This window comes from Rissa tridactyla, chromosome 9 (genome assembly GCF_028500815.1).
Source record: "Rissa tridactyla isolate bRisTri1 chromosome 9, bRisTri1.patW.cur.20221130, whole genome shotgun sequence".
Lineage (NCBI taxonomy): Eukaryota > Metazoa > Chordata > Aves > Charadriiformes > Laridae > Rissa > Rissa tridactyla.
The window spans coordinates 21,975,325-22,002,103 of NC_071474.1; the positions used below are offsets into that span (position 1 = coordinate 21,975,325).

General features: G+C 60.6%; 1 protein-coding gene across 2 annotated transcripts; it reads right to left on the minus strand.

The window, feature by feature from the left end:
* Positions 1 to 487: 487 nt before the first annotated feature.
* On the minus strand, positions 488 to 26,344 carry SHF (Src homology 2 domain containing F). 2 transcript variants are annotated; one of them, XM_054215080.1, is made up of 7 exons: positions 25,878 to 26,340; positions 17,218 to 17,347; positions 15,840 to 16,058; positions 14,115 to 14,252; positions 10,981 to 11,152; positions 10,509 to 10,628; positions 493 to 6,743 (listed from the first exon to the last, which is right to left on the minus strand). In XM_054215080.1, exons 1-7 carry the CDS (start codon positions 26,271 to 26,273, stop codon positions 6,557 to 6,559), a joined length of 1,362 nt encoding a protein of 453 aa, XP_054071055.1. In that variant the 5' UTR covers positions 26,274 to 26,340; the 3' UTR covers positions 493 to 6,556. The 2 variants fall into 2 exon arrangements, with proteins under 2 accessions (XP_054071057.1, XP_054071055.1); XM_054215082.1 differs by lacking the exon at positions 14,115 to 14,252 and having other exon boundaries at positions 488 to 6,743; positions 25,878 to 26,344.
* Positions 26,345 to 26,779: the final 435 nt, after the last annotated feature.

Genomic DNA, 26,779 nt, shown 5'->3' on the forward strand with positions numbered 1-26,779 from the left:
TAGAGAGGGGCAAAGAGATGCAAGAGCCTTCCCTGCAAATCAGGACACGCATGGCCAGGGCGAGCGCGCCGAGCGCAGGCACTAAGCCCAGACGTGCCGTGAATTTGCAGAGAGGTACGCCGTAACGCCCGCGGTAAATCAGGCCGCGCCGGTGCCTGCGTGGGGAGGCTGCGGCGCCGCGAGCAGGCGGTAAATCACGGCGCGCTCGCACAGGCGCAGCAGGGCGGCCCCCCCAACAGCAGCAGCGAGGGAGGACACGCGTGTGCAGAGCCCCCATCAGCCCAATGCAGGCACTGAGCAGGACTTGCCGTGCGCTGCTGTTGAACAGGGGAAAAAATTCAGCACGTGTCCGTTTATCCTGGAAATGAAGAGAAAGACTTGTAGCTGCGCGGGTCACGGGGCTGAGGGTGATGTGAAGGATGGGGAATGCCTGAGGCAGGACCGCTGGGTGAGGACACGCTTTGAATGTGCGAGGTGAGGGTCAACCAGGAGGCGCAGCGTGAGATCGGGGAGGAAAGGAGCAAGGTCACCTCCCTGTGAGGGAAGAAGCAGATTGAGGGTAACCTGGATAAGACTCAAATAGCAAACAAACGCAGCAGATGCGCCTCCCGCATCCAGAAAAAGGGATGGAAACATTTCTAGACTTCCATACCCTTCTCAGGCTTGTTTTTTTTTTTTGAAGGAAACCCAGATTCAAGAGAGGAAGGCAAATGGGGGCAGAATTTATCACAGATACATTGTCTCTGTGTAACTTAAATGATTTTTCTTTGACAATTAGCATAGACAAGGTGATGCAGCACATTTAGGCTGGTTAGATTTAAGGATGAAGTTTCATTTGCCACCCAATAGGAACCAGTTCCCGATGCTGGAAGTCATGGGTACGGACACAGCAGCAGAGGGAGTAGCTAATGAAGTAAATGATGGGTTGTATTAAACGGGGCGTTTCTGAGCAAAGAGATGCTTCTGGCACTGTTCCTCCACCCCAGTCTTGGGCTGACCCCACGAACGTTTGAGTGCACCCTCAGCCAGTTTGCCGACGGCACCAAGCTGTGTGGCACGGCCAACACACTGGAGGGACGGGATGCCATCCAGAGGGATCTGGAGAGGCGGGAGAGTGGGCCCATGTGAACCTCATGAAGTTCAACCAGGCCAAGTGCAAGGTCCTCCACTTGGGTCACCGCAATCCCAGGTACAAATAAAGGTTGGGCAGAGAATGGCTTGGGAGCAGCCCTGAGGAGAAGGACTTGGGGATGTTGGTGGACGAGAAGCTCAACATGAGCTGGTAACGTGCGCTGGCAGCCCAGAACCCCCCCCGCAGCCTGGGCTGCATCCCCAGCAGCGTGGGCAGCAGGGCGAGGGGGGGATTCTGCCCCTCTGCTCCGCTCTGTGAGATCCCCCTGCAGTGCTGCCCCCAGCCCTGGGGCCTCAGCGCAGGAAGGACATGGAGCTGTTGGAACAGGTCCAGCAGAGGGACATGAAGATGATCCGAGGGCTGGAGCCCCTCTGCTGTGAGGACAGGCTGAGAGAGTTGCAGAGGGTTCAGCCTGGAGAAGAGAAGGCTCCAGGGAGACCTTCCAGCCCCTTCCAGTCCCTAAAGGGGCTCCAGGGAAGCTGGGGAGGGACTCTGGATCAGGGAGGGGAGCCATGGGATGAGGAGGAACTGTTTTAAACAGAAAGAGGGGAGATTTAGCTGAGATGTGAGGAAGAAATTGTTTGCTGTGAGGGTGGTGAGCGCCTGGGCCAGGTTGCCCAGAGAAGCTGTGGGTGCCCCATCCCTGGAGGTGTTCAAGGGCAGGTTGGATGGGGCTTGGAGCAACCTAGTGTAGTTGGAGATGTCCCTGGATGGGCTTTAAGGTCCCTTCTAACCCAAATCATTCTACGATTCTATAACGTTATCAGCGAGCAGTGCAGGGCAGACAGTGTGGAGTCATCATGGCTGGGATGCGTTTTTGGGAGGGCCACAGCTGCATCACCAGCGAGGCTCCAGGAAGATCTCACCCGCAAGATCTGCCCGAGCATGCTGTTTTGGAGGCATGCCTCCAAAATTGTGCAAGAAAAAGCAGAGACTGCACACACGTGTAGATTGGAAATTAGGTGGTGGCATCGAAGCACGGATGTTTTGGGACAATTGCCAAACCGGGTACCAGGAGCAAGGAACTGGTTTGAGACGATGCTGGGGAAGCGTGCCGAAGGGACTGAGCAAGGGTGGTCTCCGAGTTAGGAGCAGAAACTCGCCTCTGGTGTCAAATATGTTGGTCTTTACGCGAAGATGTGAAAGGAGGCATTCAGCTGGGCCATATGCGTGCCACATGCGTGTGTGCGCTGCGGATGTGCTCCACTGCACATTGTGCTGGTCGCCTGCAGGGATCAGGAACAAATTTCTCTCCTTTGCTATAAACTTTGGCAGCCGAACTGTCGGGTTATTTGATCCTTCTGCAGACTGCCGTGGTTGGGGACAGAACACAGGGCACTGTGTTTCCTGAGATATTCAAGCAATTTTAGGCACCACTGCTAGGGTTTGGGTTTTAAACTAATCACTAGGCTTGGCCTTAAGGGGACTTCTCCAGGCCAGAGGGGCAGGGAGGGGACACGGATGATGGAGCACACCCGGCACAGTACTGCCCACCCACAAGGACCAGTGTCCCACAAGTTCCTGGTGATGCTCTTCAGCCCACGAGGTCTTCAGGAACCCTGATGGCTTGTGCTGGGGGGATGACGGTAGCCTTGAGGCTAACCCCGAGAGTTCATTCCCAGCAGGTGGGAGGCATTAGGGATGTGACAGAGTTTCGGAAAACACAGCCCAGCTTCCAAGGAGGGCACGGTCAAAGTCTGCCCCGAATCAGCCTTTTGCCTCTCTTGGCTGCCTTCCTCCTGCAAGACTCCCCAGATTTTGGCCAGTGCAGCCCTGTGCCGGAGCCAGCACAGGGCTCGGGGCCGTGGCAGCTCAGCTCCGACCGCTGAGCGAGAGCCTGTTCCCAGCAGCACTAATCCAATTACCAAACAAACTCCCTCCCTTCATTACTGGGGCCTGCAGCATGCTAAAGCAGCTCGGCGATTATGGGGGGCTTAGCAAGGGACCAGAGATCAGGCGATGAATGACAGAGCTGTTTCACTTGCAGGGAGGAGGGACAGAGAACAGGGGCAGCCAGGAGGATGCAGGGGATTGCCGGGACAAGCGGATTGGGAATTGCTACAGGCAAAGGTCGCCGGTCAGCCTTCATGCTCCCAATGGGGTTAACCTCAAAGCCACATCGGGTTGCTCAAGCCCTTCTCCGTCCTGGGGATTAGCGTCCTCAAGAATGGGGATCCCTGTCACCTCGCTAGTCCTGTCACATGGCTGACCCCCTCGCTTACGTCCAAACAACGCTCCCTTCAGTCACGGGACAGCAAAAGGCAGCACTAAAATACCCTCACAAGAGACACAATCCAAATTTCCTGGGGAGCTCCTGCTCAGCTCCCACCGCAAACAGAGGATGCAATGCACCAGCCAGACCCAGAGCCATGTACTTTCTGTGGGAACCCCGAAATGAGACCTCCCCAGGTCCAAACAGGTCCCAGGACCTGCTTGGATCTGCCCCGTTTGAGATCACGTCCATCTCCTAACCCGATGTCAAGCTGTGGGCTGGCTCTGCATCCTGCACCCTGCTCCCACATCTTTCTTGTTGGACCTCCTCCACCACTGGAGGGCCCACATGGAGCTGGAGGCTCTGCTGGGCTGGAATTGCCCACAGGCTGCGGTGAATTTGGAGCCCTCTTCATCCCTGGTGTCCAAGTCCCTCCTGGTAACACTATGAAGAGGGGAAGAAAACCTAGTGGGCTTAGGGCACTTCTGCTTCTCTCCAAAATGAAGCCCTCTTGACTTCAGTCAATGCTAACAGAGCAGGAGGGTGGAGTAGAGACCTCCTGAGGTCCCTTCCAACCCAAGTTACCATACGAGTGTAGCAAGCAGGTCAAAGGAAGTGGTTATTTCCCTTTATTTGGCATTGGTGAGACCCCATCTGGATACTGTGCCCAGTTTTGGACCCCAAGTACAAGGAAAAAGTCCTGCAGAGGGTCCCTAGGATGGTCAGGGCTGCAGAACGTGATGTGCAAGGAGACGCCTGAGGAGCTGGGCTGCTTTAGCTTGGAGATGAGAGGGCTGAGAAGGGATGTAAATGCCACAGGGAGGCCTGACAGCTGCGTAGCTGAAGCACTCGGACACCAAGCCCAGCTCCAGACTGGTCTGTGACTGTTCCCAGGACGCTGGTGCCATGCACACAGGTCTCACACCCCTCAGCAGGGATGTCCCTCAGATGGAGCCAGGGATGGGGCAGGATCTCACCCTAAGGCTGCGAGCTCACCGGTGGAGCCAGCACTGGCTGCCAGGCAGCTTCCTCCCCACCACAGTTTCTCAAGAAAAAAAAACAACACAAAACCCTCCCCACAACACGATACATGAGGAGGCTTCTCCTGTGCCTTTGTTCCCTGCCTGCATGGACCTGAGAAGAACATCTGCAGCCACAGAGAAGGCAGAGTATCCCCGGGGATGAGCTCCGCGCCTGGAGCCATCAGGGCACAGCAGAGCTGCTAAAGGGCCCTTGAAACCTTTTAAATGCGGCGAGGGCAACCCAAGAGCACCCCGGCAGATTTCCGCATCGACAGGCCCTGCTGTGGCACCGCTGGGAGAAAATCCCGCCAGCCGGAGTCGTCTCTGTCCCCGCCGCCGGACAAGATGCCTGCCTGGGATGGGGAGAGGCAGCCGGGGAGCCGCCAGCAGCCAAGCGGGGCTGTAAGGAGACACCGGGCGCTCGAGGAGCTCCAACTGCTGCCTTTTAAGGAGCGGCAGAGGCCGAGGCGTCCTGGAACAAACCCGCGTAGTTTCTGCAGGCTCCCGTCCGCGGTGTGCGCTCGGGGACCACGCTGGACGTGCCTGAGGGTCCCCGCAGCAGCTCAGAGCTGTGACGGGCAGCCGGGAGAGTGATCCCCCAGCTAGGGACGGAGCCTGGAAAACCTCAGAGGGTAGAGCAGGGTTCCTGCCATGGCTGCAGCGCTCACCCATGCCAGGTCCCCCCCGTGCCAAGTCCCCCCCATGCCATCCATCACCTCCATTCCCCCCCAGAAAACCTGCAGGACCAGCTCCTTCCTGAGAGGAGGCAGCAGGGAGGAAGATGCTTTTTCACAAAGCCTTCCTCCACCACTGCCACCATGTCCCACCAGTGTCCCAAGGGCTCTGCTCCACTCATCCAAAAAGGTTTTGCTGGTCCAGCAGCGAATTTGGGGCTGCCATCCGCCCTCTGCTGAACAGAGCGGGGCCACCGGGAGCAGAGGGGAAGGGGAACGCACCGCAGAGCAGGAACAGCGAGACTGAGCTTCGGCCGAAGCACAAGGCAGAGGAAACGCACGTGCCGTGGGTGCGGGAGCAAGCAACACCAGGAAGAAGGTTAAACGGCAAGGTATGCGTTAAATCATTAAACGCTACAGAGCACCAGACGTAGCTTCAGCCAAACACAGAGCAGGAGCAAGCTGGCCCAAAGACAAGGTGTCAGGAAGACAAAGAACAGGACTGGAGCCACTAAAATACCCAGAGGACGAGGAGATCTGTGAAATTCAGGGATTTTGCCTAAGACTTGTGAGGGGTGAAGGAAAACAGGGAGGCAGAAGATCACAAAGAGCAACCCCTTCTACAGGGGATAACAGCCAAGTCCAAAACCAGCTCATCGCTGCCTGCGAGGGATCCCAAAGACACAGCGAGGACGCGACCACTGGCAGCCCTTGTCCCCTGTGTCTGGGACGAGTGAGCCAGCTGGACTGCTCCAGGCACACGGGTCCCGCAAGAGTGAAGGAAAAATCGACGTGCTTAGAGCTTTTGTGTAATAAAATCCCCTTCCCCGCCATTTTGCCACACGGAACCCCCCAGCGGAGGTGGTGGGATGCGGGGGCGCGGCGCCCACAGAGCAGGAGGCCACCATGCACCGCTTTATTAGGCAGCGGTGCTGCGCGCGCGGCCGAGACCCGTCACTATTTACATTTGGCAAAGGACGGCAGCGAGCACCGAGCACCCCTGTGGGGTTGTGGGGGGGGGCCACCGCTGGCCTGGCCCTGTGTGCCTCGCTAGCCCCAGGGAGGCCCCGGCTCGCCCCCACCAGTGGGCACAGCCGTTCGGTCTCAGCGGGCAGAGCCGGGCACCCTCTGGGAGGCACCTCAGGCCTGTTGGCGGACGGTTTCTCCCCCCTTTTCCCACACGTCGCCTCCCCCCAGGCCTCTCCCAGGCCCCAGCTCCAGTCCTTGTGTCCCGAGCTCTGCCCGGAGGCAGGCGAGGGCAGCGGGCAGCCGGCCAGCCCCACTCAGCTCCTCGGGCAGGGGGTCCCCCCGGCGCCGTCCCCCCGCCAACCCCCCTCCTCGAGGGAGCGGAATGAGGGGTCCAGCTGCAGCGATCCCCAGCAGCGCCGGCCGTGCCCAGCCAGCCGCTTGCTGGCTGCCAGTCCGGAGCCCGTCCTTGTCACGGCGGCGCTCGGCCCCGCGGAGGGGCCGGTTCGGGGTGCACCCGGCCTCGAGCCCGGCTTGTGGTGGGCGAGGGCTATAGGGTGCGGATAGCCACCGGGTAAAGCAAGGACATGTGCTCAGCCCCCTTGATGGGCAGCTTGCGGCTGGCGTAGTGGTGAATGATCTCCGGCACGCTGTCGAAGGGCGGGCTGTGCTGACCCAGCACGTACTTGTTCTCTTGGGTCCGGGACAGTTTCATGTGCATGAAGCCCTGGCTGCTCCTGCAAGGAGAGATGGAGGCAGAGTTAGGGGGTGCAGCCGGCCTCCCCTCGGCTCCTGCCCCCCGCCCCAGACCCATCGCCTGCCCCCACAGCCGGGGGGAGGCCACTGGTTCCTGTCCCCAGCCACGGCCCTGCCCACACCATCCCGCTCCTGCCCAACCCCAGGCAAAGCCCACAGCCCAGGGGAGGGACATGGCTGGCCACGCTGCACTGTGTCCCCCCGCGGGAGGCACGGCCACGCAGTGGGGTGGTGTGGGGGTCTGTCTGGGGATGAGGATGTTGCCCACGGCTGGGGGGGGCGAGGGCACAGCCCGGGCAGGAGCAGCAGGGACTCTCACACGTGGCAGAGCCCCTTTTTGCAAGCACGAGGAGGACTTCAACTCACACATCCCCAGCCTCTCCCTGGCAGAGCAGGGTTTTCTCCCTCAGTTCGCAAGCCCGCTCCCCCCGCCCTCCGCGCGCCAGCACTGCGGGCTCCATAAAAGCCGCTCAGCGTAGCGAGGCCATTTCCCGGCACAGCACGGGCACCGAGCCACGCGAGGCTGCGCAGGCAGATCCTGCCACGAGCGCTGATTCCAAGTGACGGGCTAATGGCCCTGTTGCTATTAATTTGCGTCTCCGAGGAGAGCCACAGCCTGTCTGCAGCGTCTGGAATGCACATTACGGCAAAATATTGATGACTTAAAAGCAGACAGGACCTCATCAGCAATGCCGAGCTGCTTCCAGCACCGCACAGGCCAGTCCCATCCCCCCGGCTGGAGACAGTGCCCATAATGGACAGCCCGGCAGCATTAGCAGGATGGGTCTGCAATCCATTTAGCGTCCAGAGGCAAGGAACCGGCTGCCCCGGGGGAGAAGACAGACAGGGGCCGAGAAAAAGCGATAGCTGGCCGCATCCTGTGTGCCAGGGGCGCAGGGGAGAGCTGCGGGGGCTGCGCCCTGCATGGCAGCTCGGGAAGGTGCACGGGTTTGTCGTGCGCACACGCACACACACAGTCCCACTGCTAACACGCACGGTACCCAGGGGTGCTGCCCTCGGCGCTGCACCCTCTCCGCAGCCGGAGCCGGCCCTTGCCCAGTGCTGGCAGGGGAGGGATGCTCAGGATAACCCCACTGCAGCATCAGTGCCAGTCCAGAGCTGCCGCGTGGGTCCAGGGAGAGGTGATGCTGGTTGTGTTTTGCCCAAATCACTTCACGGGTCTTTGTCACACAAGCTCAGGGACATGACGGAGAGATCAGACCCCCAGAGAGATGGCTGAGGGAGCAGGCTGCAAACCCGACAGCCTCACAGCCAGCAGCAGGGACAGGACAAGGACAAGGGGCAGGTGTTGCTCCTGCTGAGCACCTCACGGGGATGAGGAAGGACCCAAACCTTTGCAGCATGGCCTCAGCCATTCTGAGGGATGTGTGAGCTGGGACAGACTCATTCACCGAGCGTTCGAGGCAACAACATCCCTGGAAACATTCCAGGCCAGGCTGGATGGGGCTCTGAGCAACCTGATCTAGTTGAAGATAACAGAATCACAGAATGGGCTGGGTTAGAAAGGATCTTAAAAATAACCTAGTTCAAACCCCCCTGCCCTGGGCAGGGACGCCTCCCATTAAACCAGGTTGCTCAAAGCCTCACCCACAAGTTGGGGCATCCACAACTTCCCCAGGCAACCTGTTCCAGTGCCTCACCACCCTCGCAGTAAAGAATTTCTTCCTAATATCTAACCTAAGATGTCCCTGCCCATGTCAGGGGGGTTGGACTAGATGGCCTTTAAAGCTCCTTCCTAACCCAAACTATTCTGTGATTCTATGACACTACAACTCTGCCCACCACAAGCAACATGGGGCTGCCGAGCCTGGACCACGCTGTCCCGGCAGGGTTAAATCCTTCTGGCTACCTGACACGCTATGGGTACAGCCACTCCTGCTGCTCTCTCTTGTGCGTATTTTCCTTTAAAGCAGCACAAAAGGGCTTCAGGTCAGCATCGGAGCTCTCTTTCAGACCATCTCCTCTGCTGCACCTCCTTCTTCAAGGGAAAAAAAAAAAAAAAAAAGAAAGAGTTCAAGAAAAAAAAAAAAAAAAAAGAGAGATGCAGACAGCCAGCTTACAGCTATATAAAAGGCATCCCAGGGGATTTTCCTTGAAAAGGCCCTACAGAGAAAGGCAACAGAGTTAAAATCACATTCCCGAGGCTGTGGGCTCTGCAAGAGAGGCACAGAGGACAGGCAATGCCCAAGCAGCTCCGGGATGGGCTGCAGCCTCCACTGGGGAGGTGGCATGCTGCTGAAGGCCACATCCCAGCCCCACATGCTGTCTGAGAAGAGGATTAGGCCATTTTTGCCACGAGGCTAAGGGCAGGTGGCAAGTAAGGAAAAAAAAATGCAAAGAAATGGGTGACTGGCTTGTAGCGAGGTGATGGGAAGGGACACCCATGGTGGCGAGGGGAAGAAGCCCCATCCGCAGCCCCACCGCCACCTCCCAGGCTTTCCGACACACGTGCTGGCTAATGCCACCCACGAGGTGATGGCTGAGAGGACCTCTCGCAGCCTCGAATGCGGCTCACTGACCAGCAGCAGCTACTGCTTGAAAAAAATATAGAGAAAATTAAACCATCAGTAAAAACTCTGAGGAAAAAAAAAAAAAAAAAGGCAATGAAGGGGGTTTTCCGGAAAGGCTTGCTGTCTGAGCTAAAAGCTACATGCGCAGCAGGAAGAAATACTTCCAGCTAAAGATCTGTCCTGGCTTGGTGGTCAAGCCAGAAAAAAAGTGTAAAAAAACCAGAGAGAGAGATGGAGCAATCTAATTCACAACTGTGTCCCTGTGAAAGAAACGGGAGAGGTTGAAACCACCCGGGAGCAATGCAGGTACAGAGAGCACTGGGGAAACTTAGAGTGTATGGAGAAAAGCGTGGGGATATCTGGTGCGTTGTTGGACACAGATGACTGAAGTGCTCAATAAATACTTTTTTCACATCTGCCAGGATCAGGGCTAACGTACTTTCCCGGCAGGAGGGCAAGAAGGTATTTGCTAATCCATCATCACCTTCAGGACAGTAACAGCTTCGATTTTGTGGGTTCAGGCTGTCCCAAGAGTCCCGAAAGAGCTGGATGAGGAGCTATGGGCAGCTTCTCCCCAGCAGGACACGCGCGATGATGCTTTGTGCAGTTTTGTCACTAAGGGAATCTGGAAAACTTGGGGATGGTGCAAAGATCCCCCCAAAAAAACCCCCAAGCAGAAACCAAGCTGTGCTGTGGGGATGAGGTTTCCCCGCTGGGAAACCAAAGCGGCCCTTTCTACAGCACGGCTGAGCAAGGGCTTCTACCGTTACGTGGGCTGGGGAGGCTGGGATGGGTACCCACGTTTCCATCAACAACTGGATCATGATGAAACTAAGCTACAAAAAAAAAAGGGGGGGGGGGCGAAACAAGAAGCCAGAGCTGGAAGCTGTAACCAGACACATTCAAGTGAGCAACGAGGCACATCATTTTATCCATCTGAGGGATGACTAGCGCTGCCAAGGGAGGAGCGGTGTGCCTCCGCATCTCCGAGCCTCCCCGAGTGATGCTTTTGCCAGACACCAAACCAGAAGCCTGTGCCACGCCGCAGGGAAGCACGGACCTCACGTTCCAGCCATTTCTGACCACCCCAGGATCTTCTCAAGAGTCACCCCACAGGCAGGGGCACACGTCCGCATGGGGCGCCCGCTCGCGAGGGGTCACCCGCGGCACTGCTGCGGGCGCAGCCACCCCCCAGCCCCTGCCGGCCTCACTCACTTCAAGGAGAGGGAGAAGTCGTTCTTGCTGGTCTCGCTGTTGCGCACCAAGTAGCTGGCCTCCTTGCACAGCCTCAGCAGCGTCTCGGCGTCCGTCCGGCTGATGGCCCCATGGTACCAGCTGGAGGGGGGAGAAGGACCGGCTGTGCCAGGCGGAGAGTGGACACCCCCGGGGGGGGGGACCCCTGCCCCGAGGCAGCAGCAATGCCAGCGCCCCCCACACCTCCCTGGGGACAGCAGCCACCTTCGGGGAGAGGGACACGGGTGGCACCGCTGGGGCTGGGGGGACAACGGGCAGGGCTTCTGCCGGGCAGCGCGGGGGGTGCAGAGGGCACGCGGGGACACCGCCACTGCGAGACGGGTGGTGGGGACAAGCAGGCAGAAACGGGGGGCCAGAGAAAAAGGGAAGGAGCAGCTCTGCCCCGGGGCTCCTTGTGGTGCGGGCACGGGGATGCAGGGGCAGCGGGACTCACCACTGGCTCTCCAGGGGCAGGGCAGGGTCAATCCTCTCCCCGAGGAAGGGGCCAGGCTCGGCCATCAGCGTCTTCGTGCTCTTGAGGCTGCTGGAGCCATGCCTGAGGGCAGCCCTGGCCTTCTCCTCCCTGCAGGGCGAGGTGCGGCCGTACCCCAGCCCCTCCGACGGACCTGCGGGACAGACACGCATTGCAGCCAGCGGCAGGGGCAGACTGGGCCCCCAGCTTTACCCCCCTGCGTGGGGAACCGCAGCCGCATCACACCATGCTCGGTCCCCTGGCGCTGCCCCCGCCTCCTGCCCTAAGCATCCCGGGGTGCTGCTCACTGCGGTGCCCCAGGACAGACGAGGTCGGGTCCCCACCACGCCAGGGCCAGGGTCCTCGCTGCTCCCAAGCCCCTGGAAATATTCTCCAGGGGGGTTTCAAAAAGCTCCGAGAGGTTTTGCTAATGCAACCAGAGGTTCAGAGGTCGCGGCACAGAGTTAAGTGAGAAGCAGTAAGGAGAGGCTCTCCAGTCTTGGAAAAAATAAAAATAAAAATTAAATTAATAAATTTAGAAAAATAGATGGAGCTGAAGGGAGCAGTCAGTCAGCATGGACACATTTCTGCTGGCACAAGTAAACCTCCCGGGGTGAAAAAAAAATAATTCCCTGAGGTGGGAAGGTGACATTCCGACTGCGAGGAGCCCCCGAGGCAGCTCCTGCCCGGCACCAGCCCAGCCGCGGTCCCTGCACACCACCACACCATCGGAGCGTGGCGCCCGCTGCGTGCTGCCCAGCGAGCGGCAGGGGATCAACCCCCTCCGTGCCCCGGGGACCCGGCCTCCCGCCGACTGTTATTTCCGTGCGGGATGATTTCAGCGTTAACAATATTGTTTCTCCCTCCTCCAGAGAGTTCGTTATTGCTGCCCTGAAACACTAGCCCCCCTCGCGCAAATTACTTATCGATCGGGCAGAGCTGCCGGGAGGCGAGGCTGCCAGGGGCTGATGCGGCGGAGGCACGGTTGCCCCAGAGGTGGCCGAGACCGGGGTCCCAGGAGGGGTGGGATGTCCCGAGCCGGGCAGCCTCCCCCTGCCACGCTCCCCCACTGCTGCAGCCAAAAGCAGGGTGACGCTGAGGCAAGAAATACCCAGAGAGGGACATTTTTCTCCCTAGCAGGGAATCCTCTACGGCAGCTGTTTTGAGGGCCACCTTGTCTGGCCGCCCCGCATGGGTGAGCGGGTCTCCAGCCCCACCCCGGCTCTCAGGAGAGAGGAAGGCAGCCAGAAGGAAGCCCAGCCAAAACCCTCTGCATCTTAGCGCGGCTTAACCCCCCCCCGCCCCGAGAAGGAGCACGGGAAGGAGATGCCCGACGCTAAGGCTCGACAAGCCCTGCCTCTGCAGCTTTGCAGCAGCCAGGCTCGCCCTCGTACATAACACCCAGGCTTTCATTTCAACTCATCGCCTTAAAAAAAAAAAATAAATTAGTGCGATCATTAAAAAGCCAGACAATCAAAACACCGAGGTGTTTGCTGGCGGCACAAAGTCATGCTGCTAGAGGCTCAGAAGAAACGCATTGCACCTGTCGGAGAGAGGCAGAGGCACGTGCATGATTAAACAGGATATTAAAACAAGCCCCTAGGAGTAAGGAGACATCCTTCAAGGAGTTCCAGTCACCCCCAGACAGGGGAAGTGGAAAATAAGACAAAACTCTGGCAAGATGAACTTAATACAACAAAGCAAGTCAGGGGAAAAAAAGAGACTCTGTGTTGCTAAAACCAGGAAAAATGACAAACTGATGTGTTCATCAGGAGCAGGATGCATGTCAGAGCGACTGTGGAGATAATAAATGATGGGGGAAGAGAAAAGGCTGCACAGCAAAGAAATTCATTTTTCTTGACACCTGCATTCCTCATAGGAAGAGGATCAGGAAGTTTCCCCCTGCCAAGACCTTTCTTCCTGGGGACGGATCTCACCCGCGGCATCCCAGCCAGCTTGGGGCAGACCCTGAGGCTCCGGGTTGTCCCTTCGAGGGGCAGCAAAACCAGCTGCACGCTCAAACCCACCCGGGAGGCAGCCGGAGCCACCCTGCCGTTCTTTCTTTAGGAGGCTCTGCAGGGACCTGGGTAACTGCAGATAAGGAAATCGGGCATCTGCAGCTGGCACGTCGTGGCGTCCACCAGGAGCAGCGTCAGCGACGCGCGGGGGCACGACACCGGTTGGCAGAGTCACGTCTCGCGGATCTGTCCCCATCCTCCCCAAGAGTGGCGGCCCAACCCCGAAAGCCTGTGTAGCTTTCAATGAACCTCCCCCCAACTCATGCTCTTGGCAAAACCCTAACCCACCGCAGCATTAAGAGTAAGGTCCTTCAAATGTTAAGAACGGGTTAAAAGAGAAGCAGCAATATTTGGCTTTCATAAGCGAGACCGCCAGCAGAGCCCAAGGGGGATTTACATGGGGGCTCTGCCGCTCGGCACACACAAAAAGAGCTTCACAACAAGGCAAACCTGAGATGACAAAGCGTGCCTGGGAGATTTCGCTGTTCAGGATAGCAAATACGAGAGCGAAGAACCCAGGGGGACCTCCTGCCACTGAGCAGCAAGGTAATAAAACAGCAGAGGCAACGGAGCAGCGCTAAATGATAAAGCGAGGCACAGGTGGAAAAAACCAACTCCAACTTCAGCGGCAGGGTCTGAATTAGCTGCTACCACACCTGAGAGGGACCTGGGTATTAAGAGCCACAAGAAAACATCAGCTGAATGCTCAGAGCAGTTGTCGAGAACACCATAAAAACAGCCATCAAACCTGGGGAATTTGGAGGCAAAGAGGAGAGAACAAAAGAGAAGGTAATAACTCTGCCACCGAACAATCCCCTGGTGCAGCCTGGCTGCCGCGTGCACAGGGGCAGCGTGGAGCTGCAGAAGATGCAAAGAGGCAAGGACAAACGCCTGGTGTCCGGCACAGGACACGTGCGCGAGCCAGGAGGAGCGGGGGAAAGGCGGAGGAGGAGGAGGGTGGGTGTCTGGCAGCGCCCGCAGGGTCCAGGCAAGCTCCGAGGTGCCGCAGCATCTGGGTGCCATTGGGGCAGCAAGGCAGGGTCACGGTGAGCACCGGCTGCAGCCCCCCCAGACACCCCGCTGTCACGCGAGACCCACCGTTGGCGTCTTCGTAGCTGGGCTGGCCGTGCTGCGGAGGGACGGAGGCACCGGCCTCACTGTCCGGGGGGCTTTCACGGCTGTCGAGCTGTCCCACCGGCGGTGGCCATGGCAGGTCTTTAATGACCTTGATTTCAACTGGATGGGGTGGGGTAGGGGGGGTGGGAAAGAGAGAGAGAAAGAGAAAGAAAGAAAGAAAGGGCTTAGAAAAAACCGTCAGCAACACCAAGCCCACAGAGAAGGAGAGCAGTTGTGGGGGGAAAGACCTGAGGACTACACTCCTGGGAGCCCTGCGCCAGCTCGGCCATCTCATCCCCTCCCCAGCACCGAGCAGAGACAGGCCTGATGTGGGGCATGTTCCTGATGGAGAGACCCTGCTCCTCCATCAGCTTTCCCAGCCAATCCTCTCTGTGGTGGGGGGCAGCCTGCGATCACCCCTGCCCCACATGCACATCCGTCCAGGGGACCTTGGCTGAGCATCCCCATCTGTCCTGCCCATGGATCCGTCTTGCCCTGGGCACTTTCACGTTCCCCTGCCAGGTGCCAGCAGGCTGCTGCCTTGTGCCGGTACCCGCTGCCCATCAGCAGGGGTCTCGCGGGCCCCCCAAAGGCAGAAAGGGCCAGCAGAGAGAACCCGGCGTTGCAGGAGAGGAGAAACGCCCTGCGAACCACAGTAGGACCTGCTCTCTGGCTCTGGGAGAAAGCAGGCAACAGGTCCTCATGTGGCCCAGGGCACGGCAACCTGACCCCCTGAGGGCAAGCCCAGGGTGGCCACCTGCATCCACACGCGAGCTGGACCCGCGACGGCGCCCCTTTCTCCCAGGGACACCAAGCAAGGCGGCTCATCCGCCGGGATCCGGAGCACAGACACATCAGCACAAACGCTGCCTGGCAGCACACCGCACCTTGTGACGGAGCCCGACAAGCCGAACCCTCAGCATGGTGTGGCCACCGGCACCAGCCCCGTGCCCAGCCGAGTTCCAGTGGCACGAGTGCGACCCCAGGCACCAGTAGACGTCACGGCGTCGAGCCCAGCACACACATCTCCAGCTCGTGGAGCCCAAACCCACAAGGTGAAGCGCTCCAAAGCCCAAACCCTCACACCCCCCTCTCTGCTGGCATCCCGGCACAGCACCGACGGCCGCCAGCTCCAGTGCAGATGCACACTGCTGCGATTAAAATGCATCCTAGATAAGAGCGTGGCAATTAGCCAGCGCCGACGGAGGAGCCAGCACTAATGCACAGCATGGATTTCCTCATTACCAAACACAAACACAATCGATCCCGCAGCACAGATAAATAGGTCAGGGGGCTGGACCATTGCCTGGCCGAAGGCTCCCGGGCGAGCACCTGGCTCTCGCCCTGCCCTGAGGAAGGAGGGATCTGCTTGAGCCCCCACAACTGCAGTTCAGGGGTGGAGGGGGTCAATGTGCACCGGAGGCCGCGATGAGTTAGAGGGGGATAGAGGCAAGGAGAGAGGGGCACCGGACAGGCTGCCAGGGTGGCTCTGTCCACCTCTCCACCCAGCCTGGCTCCCTGCTGAAGAGGAACGGTCCCTGCAAGTGCACGAGCGCTCCCCGAGCCAGGGAAACGCAGAGGCCAGCACTACGACCCCAACAGATGAAGGAATCCCAAAGAGCCACCTCCCCCTCTTTGCAAAACACAACGCAGCGTCGGTCGCTTTACACCTGCTATTCATCCTTTATGACTGCTCCCATCACTCACCTGCAAAGGCTTTGGAGATCCGCTCCTTCTTCCACTCCCAGGGCTGGTCGTATTCCTCTGGCGGCCGCTCGTCGTCCTCGGGCAGCCGGGACTCCCTGGGCCTGGGGCACACCAGGTGGTCGCCATCCACGTCCAGCCCTCCCAGCACGGGCTCGTAGGGAGTGTCGTAGAGGTGCAGCGGCCGGGCGGGAGCCTCCCGTAAGCCCTTCTGGCGGATCTCTAGCAGGAGAAGAGGGAAAAGACCGTGAGCTTTTTGCCCAACGCAGCCCAGCCACGGTCCCCAAAGCCCTGCTCGATGAAAAGGCTCAATTTCACCCAAGGGTGACGTGGGGTAGGGAGAAGCAGGGATGGAGGAGACCCCTTAAACCTCCAGCAAGCACCTGCCAGAAGTCAGGGAGCTGCTGGGCAGCCGGGCCCTGGGCAGCTCCCAGCACCAGGACGCCTTCTCTTCCCACGGTTCAACACCCCCGGCCTCGGGTAGCCCTGCAAAATGGGGTCCATGGAGCACCAGGACGCCTTCTCTTCCCACGGTTCAACACCCCCGGCCTCGGGTAGCCCTGCAAAATGGGGTCCATGGAGACAGAGCATCCCAGAGCCTGATTCCCGAGGGGCAGCAAGACTGAGTTTCTTCCCTGGATGCCCAGCATGGCTGGTTTAACAAAATGCCCTTCCCTCCAGCAAAACAAAAGTCTCTCCTGCAAACCCAAGCAGCCTCTTCACCACTTTCTAGTATTTCCAAGAAATGCAACGGCCTCCTCCAAAAAATCGTGTGAGCTTTCCAGAAACCACTCGCTCCAGGAAAACCCCAGGACTGCGAAGCAGAGCCAGAGCCTGGAACGCGCAAGCCGGCATGGCGACCCCGCGTGCACCGCGGCAGTGAGAGCGATGCCTTCGGGAGGCATCCCAGCCATCCTCCTCCTGCCTCCCAGCCATCAGCAAGCCCACCAGGGACCCCGCTGCTGCGGCAGACAATGGCACACTCTGGCCCGGCCCTAACCGAATTAAATAGCTCCCACATCCATCTTAGTTTTATGCCAGACGCACGGAATGTCAGGTCTCTTCTGGCTCAGCCTGGCGGGCAGGCACCATGGTCCCAGGGGACAGATGGCACCACAGGCAGAAATATCAAGGTGCCTTTACTGCTCGGGTGGCCTTGGCGAGTGCTGTGGCTACCACCAGCCCATCACAGACGGCGAAAGCCATGAAAATTTGCCTGCAAAGTGGCTGTGCACCACTACAGCCACTGCCCGGGTTTGCCTCGTCTGGAGGACCCGGTGCTATCACGGGATGCAAGGAACAGAGCTCAGCAGCCACCAGATTCACACAGCAGGGACCCGAGGCACAAAGAGCGGCCTTTGCACGGAGCCTTCCGCCTTACCAGCCATCATCTTCTGGGCTTCATACGGTTCCATGTATCCATCGTTCTCCGTCACCTTCTCCAGCCCTGCCTGGCTACCAGCCACCTGCGCCGCATCGAAGGGATCTGCATAGTCCTCCAGGACAGCCAGCTGGAAGAGAGGAAGGGTAGGAGAAGGGTTAGCGTACTCCCTGCCTTTCTTGGGGGCATCAGGGACCAGCTGAAGCCCCTTGAAGCCTCACCAGGAGCTCTGCTAGTAGCAGGCGGGACCCCAGACCCACACCATGGCAGCCCCGCAGAGCAGGTGCTGGCAGCCAGAGGCTTCCCAGGCACCGGCGCTCGGCCGTGGAAATGCTCCAGCCTTTGTCCCGAAAGCTGGGACGGAGCCAGGCAGAGCAGAAGGCGGCCTGGCCTCCTCCCTTACCACGGGCTCAGTGCTGCCAGTGCCCACACGGACACCCCGGCAAGGCCCCCACCATGGCGTGGGGCTGACTGCAGAGCTGTCCCCTCCATGGCATGGAATCACAGAACGGTGGGGTCGGAAGGGACCTCTGGAGATCATCCAGTCCAATCCCCTGCCAGAGCAGGGTCACCTACAACAGGTTACACAAGAACGCATCCAGGCGGGTTTGGAATGTCTCCAGAGACGGAGACTCCACCACCTCTCTGGGCAGCCTGTGCCAGCGCTCTGACACCCTCAGAGGAAAGAAGTTCCTCTCATGTTTAGGCGGAACTTCCTATGCTCAAGTTTGTGCCCATTACCTCTTGTCCTGTTGCTGGGCACCACTGAGAAGATCCTGGCCCCATCCTCCTGACACCCCCCCTTTAAGTATTTATAAGTGTTGATAAGATCCCCCCTCAGTCATCTTTTTTCCAGATTGAAAAGACCCAAGTTCCTCAGCCTTTCTTCATACAAGAGGTGTTCTAGTCCCCTCATCATCTTGGTGGCCCTTTGCAGTCCCCTCTCCAGCAGTTCCCTGTCCTTCTTGAACCGGGGAGCCCAGAACTAGACCCAGTGCTCCAGCTCTGGCCTCCCCAGGGCAGAGCAGAGGGTAGGATGACCTCCCTCCACCTGCTGGCCACACTCTTCTTGATGCCCCCCAGGATGCCGTTGCCCTTCTTGGCCGCCAGGGCCCATTGCTGGCTCATGGTCATCCTGTTGTCCACCAGGACTCCCAGGTCTCTTTCCACGGAGCTGCTCTCCAGCAGGTCAGCCCCAATCTGTCCTGGTGCATGGGGTTATTCCTCCCCAGGCGCAGCACCCTACACTTGCCCTTGTTGAATTCCATAAGGTTTCTCTCCGCCCAACTCTCCAGCCTGATGCTCTCCCTGAAGGCAGCCACATTTCCGAGGCGGAGAAGGGGCGCAGATCCCAGCAGAGGGGTGTCAGCTGGCACTGCCAGGACTGGGAACTCACTGGTTATTTTCCAGGGCTCCTGCAGGCTTGTTTGAAGACATTTCTTAACAAAAGGGCTAAAACCAGATTATGGCTTACCCTCTGCTCCTCCCAGGCCCCTGCAGCATCCCCATCCACATCCCAGGTAACACAAGACGGGGCTCCTCCATGCCATCGGGAGTCACCGGGAAGCAGGAGCAGGAGCCTCCCAAATGCTGAGTGTCAGGGATGGCTCAAAAAGCCCAAGGTTTGCCCTTACCAGCAAAAAGGAGGCAATCTTGCAGTAGGATATGGGGCATGTCCCAGAGCCTGGTTCCCTCCAGTGCTGGAGTCACACGCCTGCTCCAGCGCCTCAGCGGCTTCCCAGAGCACCCCATCGCACGGTGCCGCAGCCCCCGCCAAGCCCGGAGCTGTACATCTCACCTCTGGCCTGAAATCTGCTCCCAAAATGGGGCCAGGCGACATTTCCAGCAGGGTCCTGGTGCACCCAAGCACCTTTGCCAGGGTCTGCTCACCCACCGGGCTGCCAACCGCAGGCTGGACCATCCGGAGAGATGGGTTTTGCCAGCACAATGCTGGCTGCGCAGAGCTCCTATTGCAAGGACCAAAGGGCCCGGGAACGGTGCAGCAGCTGCCTAAACCCGCCCGGTGCCAGCTCAGTCCTCCCCGCCACGCTGTCCCTGCTCCTGGCCAGCTGTGGGGACCAGGGCCGCTCACGCATTCCTCCCCGGCTCCCCTAATCGGCTCAAAACAAAACACTCCTCCCTCCTTCCTGTGCAAAACGGCCCGACAATAGCCTTGAGCAGCAAAACCCAGCAGGAAAAGGGAACAGGAACTGGAGCTGTAAACACCTCTGTGCGGCCCCGAGCCTTCGCACCCCTCCGAGCACCGGGAGGAACACGGTTCCCCGTGGCCCAGCTCTCCACCTTCTCCAAAAACACCCCAGCTCTGGGCTCCCTGATGCAGTGGGGAGCCAGGGCAGGTCTCCAGTAACAGTCTCCCCCCCCGCCCCGTCGTGGGGTGCAAGCAAGTGGCAGAGCATCACCCCCAGGGCAAACCCCATGAGCTGCGGGGCTCGCACCCACCCCGGCTGAGGGCAAGGGGGGGTTCAAACGCAGGAGCAAGCCGATGCTCTCCTGGTTCGGCAAGGCAGTGGCAGGACAGATGGCTGCTCGGGGTACCAGCCTCCGACGGACGAGAGGGAGAGAGCAGAACCTCCCGCTGGCTCCGCAGGCAGGGCCCGGTGCCAGCAAGCCGGGACTGGGCTGGAGGAACAGCCAGTTTTGCAGCAGGAAGACGGGAAATCTGCTCTCACATCCATCATCTGAGGGACACACAGCATCGCTCAGCCCCCGCCAGGCACCGAGTTGCAACACTGAGCCCAGGGGGCTGCAGTCCCTCGCTCGCCACCACGGGGGGGCGAAACCCCCCAGGGAAATCTAAGTCACCGGTGTCCCTGGCAGCTGCTCAGTCCCTGGGACCTGACCCAATGCCTGCAGGGCGGGAAGATGAGCAGCAGAAACGGGAAATCCACTGCGGGGAGTGAATCACAGAATCATAGAATGATTCGGGTTGGAAGGGACTTTAAAGATCACCTAGTTTCAACCCCCTGCCCTGGGCAGGGACACCTCCCACCACACCACGTTGCTCCAAGCCCCGTCCAACCTGCCCTTGAACACCTCCAGGGATGGGGCAGCCACAGCTTCTCTGGACAACCTGGCCCAGGGGCTCACTGCCCTCACAGCAAACAATTTCTTCCTCACATCTCATCTAATCACATCAAATCTCCCCTCTTTCAGTTTAAAATGGTTCCCCCTAGTCCCATGGCTCCCCTCCCTGATCCAGAGTCCATCCCCAGCTTCCCTGGAGCCCCTTTAGGGACTGGAAGGTCTTCCCGGAGCCTTCTCTTCTCCAGGCTGAACCCCCCCAGCTCTCTCAGCCTGTCCCCTCTGGATTCCAAACAGCCTTTTCCTCCCCAAGGGGGCTCCCCCTGTGGCAGTGGGTGCTCCCCACTTACTGCCGACGAAACACTGCGGGCAAATGGGTGCCCACCGCCCCCAGGAGCCAGACAGGAGACCCTGCGGGCTGTACCCACACCTTGGAAAGCTGCAAAAAGGCTTTTGCTCAGTGGCAAGGACTTCTGCAGAGCAGGGCCCCACGCCGGCAACAGCTCATCTGCACCCGCGCTAGTGCCAAGGGAGGCAGGAGCGGGCAGGCAGGTGTCCCGGCGGGCTCGACAGGCAGCGCTGTGCCCAATGCTCTCACGGCCCCAGGCGTGCTGCGCGGCTGCGAAACACGCTCTGCTGACCCCCCCAGAAAGGGCTTGCCTGCTGGTTTCTCCCAAGTCCAACCTGCCCGCGTTCCAGCCTGCAACAATCCCCTTTTCCTAGATGCATTTCGCCAGACGGACGTAGGCCCGGCTTGCTGTTGGCACCCGTCCTGGACCCTCCCTCTCCCACCCCGTAAGCACAGAGCAGCTTCAGACAGGACAGGGACAAGCACAGCAGCCCGGTGGCCGACAGGCTTCTGTGCATGCTGTGGTCGCACTTCCCAACTGGAGGAAAGCCCCCTCCTCCATATTTTCTCGGTGCTTGGTTCCAGCTTCCCAGAGAGGGACACACGAGTTCCAGCAAGCTCATGGAGTGGCCCCCACTCCAGCGCCTCCAGGTCTAGAAAGAAGAGGATGGTGGAAAATCCAAACACGACTCTGCTGAGACCCCTAAAACTGGGTATTTTGCTTGCTGGAGGCAGGGGGTGGGGGTAGGGGGGGCGCAGAGGCACGCAGCAGCAATTAGACTGGCTCTATGCAGGCAAGACGTGGTTTGCTGGGCTGAGCTCGGATCCAGAGCAAACGGCTCAGATGAGGGGCTCAAGTCCCCGAGCTCCCCAGGTTTGGGTGGGTTTTGTCACACTGGCTTTACTCCCCCACGATCTCATGGATGCCTCTTCGTAGGAGCGAAGTCTCCCCGTCACTGGAAGCTGAGAACATAAACCCATTCATTTGTTTTAAATGGTCAGATATTACCAGTGGAGAGCCACAGAAAAGCTGGGAAGGCGACTCCTGTCTCCAGGAGCACTGAAACCTCAGGATGCACAACCAAGCAAGCGAGGACGGTACCCGAGCCCTCAGCCCCGGGGATGGCAGCTCCAGCATGCCAGGAGCGGGGCAGGGCTCTTAGAGAGCAAGCAGCGGGGACCATGCAACGACTGGCTGCATCCTGACGCCCTTGGCACGTGGGGCCGAATTAAGGTTGCCCGGGAAACTGCATCTCTGACATTTCCTCATCCGAGCGCCGGACTTTACGGACAGCGCAGGGCTCCCTGCGGCAGCCCACGGGGCACGCAGCCGCTCCCCCAGCGCAGGAGGGGGGCCACCGTCGCGGGCAGGGCAGCTCTCAGGGGTGCCCCAGACACCAAACCACCCCGGTTTGGTCAAAAGCCAGGCATTTCCATGCTTCGCTCACCTCCCATGTCCCCGAGGGAGCTGCTCACCACCCGGCCGATCCCAGTGCCCTGCGCCGCTCAGATGCTGAGGCATCGCCTGCCCATACACAGCACGGGCTTTGCGAGATTTGAAATAATTGGGGTGCAAAGCGCACGCCTGACGCGCGAAGGCACCGTCCCAGGACAGCTCGCGGTGCAGAGCAGTCGGGCACCACCTGGACACACGTCCTCTTTGGGCACACGAGTGTTTGCCACGTGTTTACCTGCCGTGGCAATGCACACCCAGATCCCTGCTGCAGTGCCGAGGCTGCTCGCGCTCTACTATTTATGCCAACCGTAAGAAAAAAAGAAAACCAAAAGAAAATTACGGTGAAGGGCCAGATCATCACTGGGTCCTCACAGTAAAACGGCTTTTATGCTGTCCCCCAGGAAAGGCCACAGATGGCAGCTCTCCAACAGAGATCACAGTTCAGACACCGAGATCCAAGGGCAGAGATGGAGCTCTTCACCCCATCTTGCCTACAAACGTCCTACCTGCCACCACCTTTTGCTGCAACAAAACGCTCTAGTCTATAGAGAGGTCCCCAGAAGACACCTGGGAAGATCCTTCAAACAAGTTTCTTGCCCTGGAGGTAAAGCATGTTTGAGGTCCCCCCAGCAGATTGCTGAGTCTCACGCTGGAGCTGCTCTGAGTTATAACCAAACTCAGTCCCTCCTCTCCGTCAGGTGCAAAATCCCCCCAGTTTTACACATCTCACAGCTTAGCTTTTGGTGGATGCCGACGCCAAAACCAAAAGCAACTGGAGAGCTGGCCTTCCAAGAGGGGTCCGCTCGGCAGCCCTGGGCGGGGGCGGCTGGGCCGGCGGGGGGAGCCCGGGGCTGTGCGGGTGGCAGGGGAGGAGGGAGCGCGGGCAGACACGCGGCAGGGCACAGGGTGACTCACGGCAGGGAGGCTCTGGCAGGAAAGACACACGCCCAGGAGCTTCCTGGCCAGCCGATCCCACAGCCCGCAGCGCTGACCCTGCGCTCCCAGCAAAGCCGCCAGCAACCTGTCCCGGCGGGCATGAGGCAAAGATGTCCCCAGGCGCATCTCCAACCCTGTCCCCAAGCACGCCATGCCCTGGGCGCATCTGTCCCCACGCAGGGAGGTCCCTCACCGCTTCGCTCCCCACCACATGCTGGTGGCATGGCTCCTAGCACCTAACCCAGACATCTCCAGGGTACCCACCTCGCTCAGGTGAGCCGAAGAGGGCTAGTCTGTTGTCCGCTGCCCAGAGCAAGCAAAAGGGAGCAGGACCTACGCTGGTCCCCGCCACGTCCAGCAAGCATTCGTAACGGAGCAGGAGCTGCCACAGAGCTCACCCTAAGCACGTCCCAAGATGCTGTGGATCCCGTGCAAGGCACAGAGACGCAACAACTCACTTGACGACGGCAAAGAATCGCGCAGCACCCCTGTGTGGCCCAGGCAAGAGGGATGCCGTTGCCAAGATGTTCCTGCCCCGTCTTCGATTCTCCAGAAGGGGCAGGACAGCCACAGCGGGCACAGGGCTCCCAGGGCAGGCGGTGGGTCCCCCAGCCTCAACGCAGTACCCATACCACAAAGCGCACAGCCTCGGCCAAACCACATGACCAGGAACTGGTGGCTGCTCCTTCCACTTCTGCCCACTCTCGTCATTCCCACTCGGAAGGGCTACACGTTTTATTAGAGTGTTTTTCCTCTGTCAATCGTTAGCAAAAAGCCTCTCTGCTCCAGCAGCCCTGCCTGTACCTAAAACTGTACTTCTCCCTTCATCTTCAGCATCACCACAACTCGAGGCCCCACACCCATGGGCTTTCTGGAGCCTCAGCCCCCGCAGCAGGTAGGGAACAGTGCCCACCGACTCTTCCTCAAGCGTGGGAGCACTGAACCCCCTGCCACAACCATCATCTTGCTTGAAAGAGCTCAGCAGAGGCTCCAGCCTGGCCCTGGCTTGCCGTCCCTGCTCCAGGACACCTTGACATTGTCTCCAAGACCGGGAGTCACGAGCAGAAGCAAAGCCCTGGCAGGCACCTCCATCCTCCTGGACCACCTCCAGAGAGAGCCACTGTGACCTTGCAGCACCCAGGGAACCCTCCCACCACTCAGCCCAACGTCAGGGCCAGCAGATGGGAGCTGCAAAGGGCACTCAAGCCCAACAGAGATGCTCCACACAGTGGATGCTCCCCGGCTCCTCCAGGGAAACTGTTTTAATGGACAGTTGCATGCATCATCAAATACTCCCACCTTATCTCCAGCTTCACCCAGCCTCCGGAGCTCTGCCCGTGTCCATCACGTACCGGAGCCCTGAGGAATTAGAGACCTCCTCCCCACAGAGGCACGCAGTAGATAATCTAATCACCATCTATCTTGGATAAGATGAAGGGTCTTCTTCAGCCTAGTGCTCTTAGCAGGGTTTCCCCAAAGGTATCCCAGCTTTTGCCTTTGCTCTAAACATGCCGGCTTCTCCCCAGCCCTCGGATGCCCGCACAGCCCCGGCTGTACCTGTTGGCTTTCCGCAGTTCCTGCTCAGCCCTTTGCACATCACAAGCCCAAGTCCTTCCTACAATCACCACCTGCTCCTGGTCCCTCCGATCCCACACTGAGCGTTCCGGAGGAGAAACCATCCAGCCTGCTTCAGCAAACCGCATCACCGCAATGGCACCTCCGGTCCCTGCTGCCAGTGCCCTCCTCCTCCTCCTCTGCTGCCCGCAGTGGCCAGTTTACAGGATCCCGGCTCAAAACGGGGTTTCTGCCGGGCCCCTCTGGAAACCTCCTGGCAGCGATTAGTCAGTGCGAGCAACTTCCCAGGACCCACCAGCGACAAGTCTTTCATTCTGCTTAAAATCCTCCCGAGCGGGTTTTGCCCGGCGCTCGTTTCCTCATGCCGCCTGGCGACGCCAGGACCAGGGATGGGATCATCGTATCCACCGTTCCCCTCCGCCAGCCAGATCTGCAGCCCCGTCGAGTTCACCTGACAAGCCCCGGCTTGCAGGCGGCAGCGCTGGCGGGCACTAATTACCCCTCCTGCCTTTATTTGCGCAGTCCCCGCATCAGCCTCTCTGCCAAGAGGCCCGACACCGACGGCCGCAGCCCCGGTGGGTTTATTCCTCTACCAGGTCCCAGTGCCGCCCGGAGCATGTCTCCCCACAGGGAGCTTCTCCCCGGCTCCTGCTCCTGATGTTTCTCGCCTCCTCGGTGGCACAGGCAGTGCCGGGCTCCGCTCTCAGCCCCCGAGAAGGCAGCTGGGAGGCATCAGACAAAGAGGCGCTGAGGCTCCCTGACAAAGCAGCTCGGCGGCTCGGGGGGGGCCCATGGGCCACCGCTGGCACTGGCAGGCCCTGGCAAGTGGGCAAGGGGGGCTCTGTGCCACCCAGCACGGGCTGGAAGGAGGCCCAGGGCCTCCTAGCCTCGGAGCTGGTCCCGTGCCGCACAGGGCCTGGTGAAGGCTGGAAGGTCTTCACCTCCGTGGAGCACCGAGCACTTGGCTACAAAGAAATGGCAAGCGGGGAGGGGGGGAAGGTGGCCGGCAGGTCCCACGCTCTTGCACCTGGGAGAGTGACGCTTCCTGCTGGGGACTGTACCTGGCTGGTTGTACCTGGCTGGTTGTACCTGGCTGCTGGCGGAGGAGCCGGGGCCGCCCTCGCAGCTGCTGCCGGGGGACGCCAAGCGGGACCCCGCACCGAGCCGGCCCCTGGCTCCCGCAGCGGACCCTCGACCCCCGGCCTCCCCCTGCCCCGCGCGTCCCGGCCCGGCTCCCGATGGCCCGGCGGGGCCACCCGGCGCGCCTCCCCCCCCGCGGCGGGGCTCCCCGGGGACACTCACCTCCTGCGGCGGCTCGTCGGGCGGCTCGGGGCCGGCCGGGGGCGAGCTGGGGGCGGCGGGTGTCAGCGGCGGCGGCGGCGGCGGCGGGGGACTGGCGGGCACCTTCTCCACCGCCTCCACCTTGATGAGCCGGTGCTTGGGCGAGACGTAGCGGGGCCCGTCGGGGGCGGCGGGCGGCGGCGGCGCCCCGCTGTAGGGGTCCTCGAAGTCGCGCTCCTTCTGCAGCCGGTAGGCCGCCACGATGTCGGGCTGGGCGGCGGCCAGCGGCTCGGCGGCGCCCCCGGGCGGCGGGGGCGGCTGCGGCGGCGGCCCGGCGCGGTAGTCGGGCTTGGGCGGTGCGGGGGGAGCGGGCTTGGCGCTGCGGAAGCCCAGGTGCTCGCGGAGCCAGCGGGCCATGCTGCCCACGCACTGCGGGGCCCCGCCGGCCCCGGCCCCGGCCCCGGCCCCCGCACCGCCGCCGCCGCGCTCCGAGCCGGCCGCCGCTCCGCTCAGCAGCATCGGCGCCGGCGGACTGAGCGCGGCGGCGGAGCCCGGGCCGGGGGGGGAGCGGGGGAGGCGGCCGGGGGAGGCGGCCAGTGCCACCTGCCGGAGCCGCCGCGCCGCCTGCTCCGAGCGGGGCTTCCCCCCCCGCACCCCACTTCCCCGGACTCGCTCCCCCCGGCACGGCACGGCACGGCACGGCCCCTCCGCCGCCCGGCACGGCGCGGCCCGGCACGGCCCGCCTCCCCCGGGGCCCGCCCCGCCGCCCGGCCCCCGCCTTCCGCCGCGCCCGGCCTGCGGGCCGCCCCCCCCCGGCGCTCCGCTCCCTCCCAGCGGCCCCGCGTCCCGCCCCGACCCCGGGCGGGAACGGCCCCCCCGGGCTGCCCGCCGCCCCCCAGGCCCTCTCGCTGCGGAGCCCGCGA

Excerpts from the sequence above, each read along its gene's own strand:
- SHF (XM_054215080.1), bottom strand. The coding sequence starts at position 26,273 with ATGGCCCGCTGGCTCCGCGAGCACCTGGGCTTCCGCAGCGCCAAGCCC. Across the intron at positions 17,348-25,877 it reads CCGACGAGCCGCCGCAGGAG|CTGGCTGTCCTGGAGGACTA; the intron begins GTGAGTGTCCCC and ends CCTCTCTTCCAG. Across the intron at positions 11,153-14,114 it reads CAGCTACGAAGACGCCAACG|GTCCGTCGGAGGGGCTGGGG; the intron begins GTGGGTCTCGCG and ends TCTGTCCCGCAG.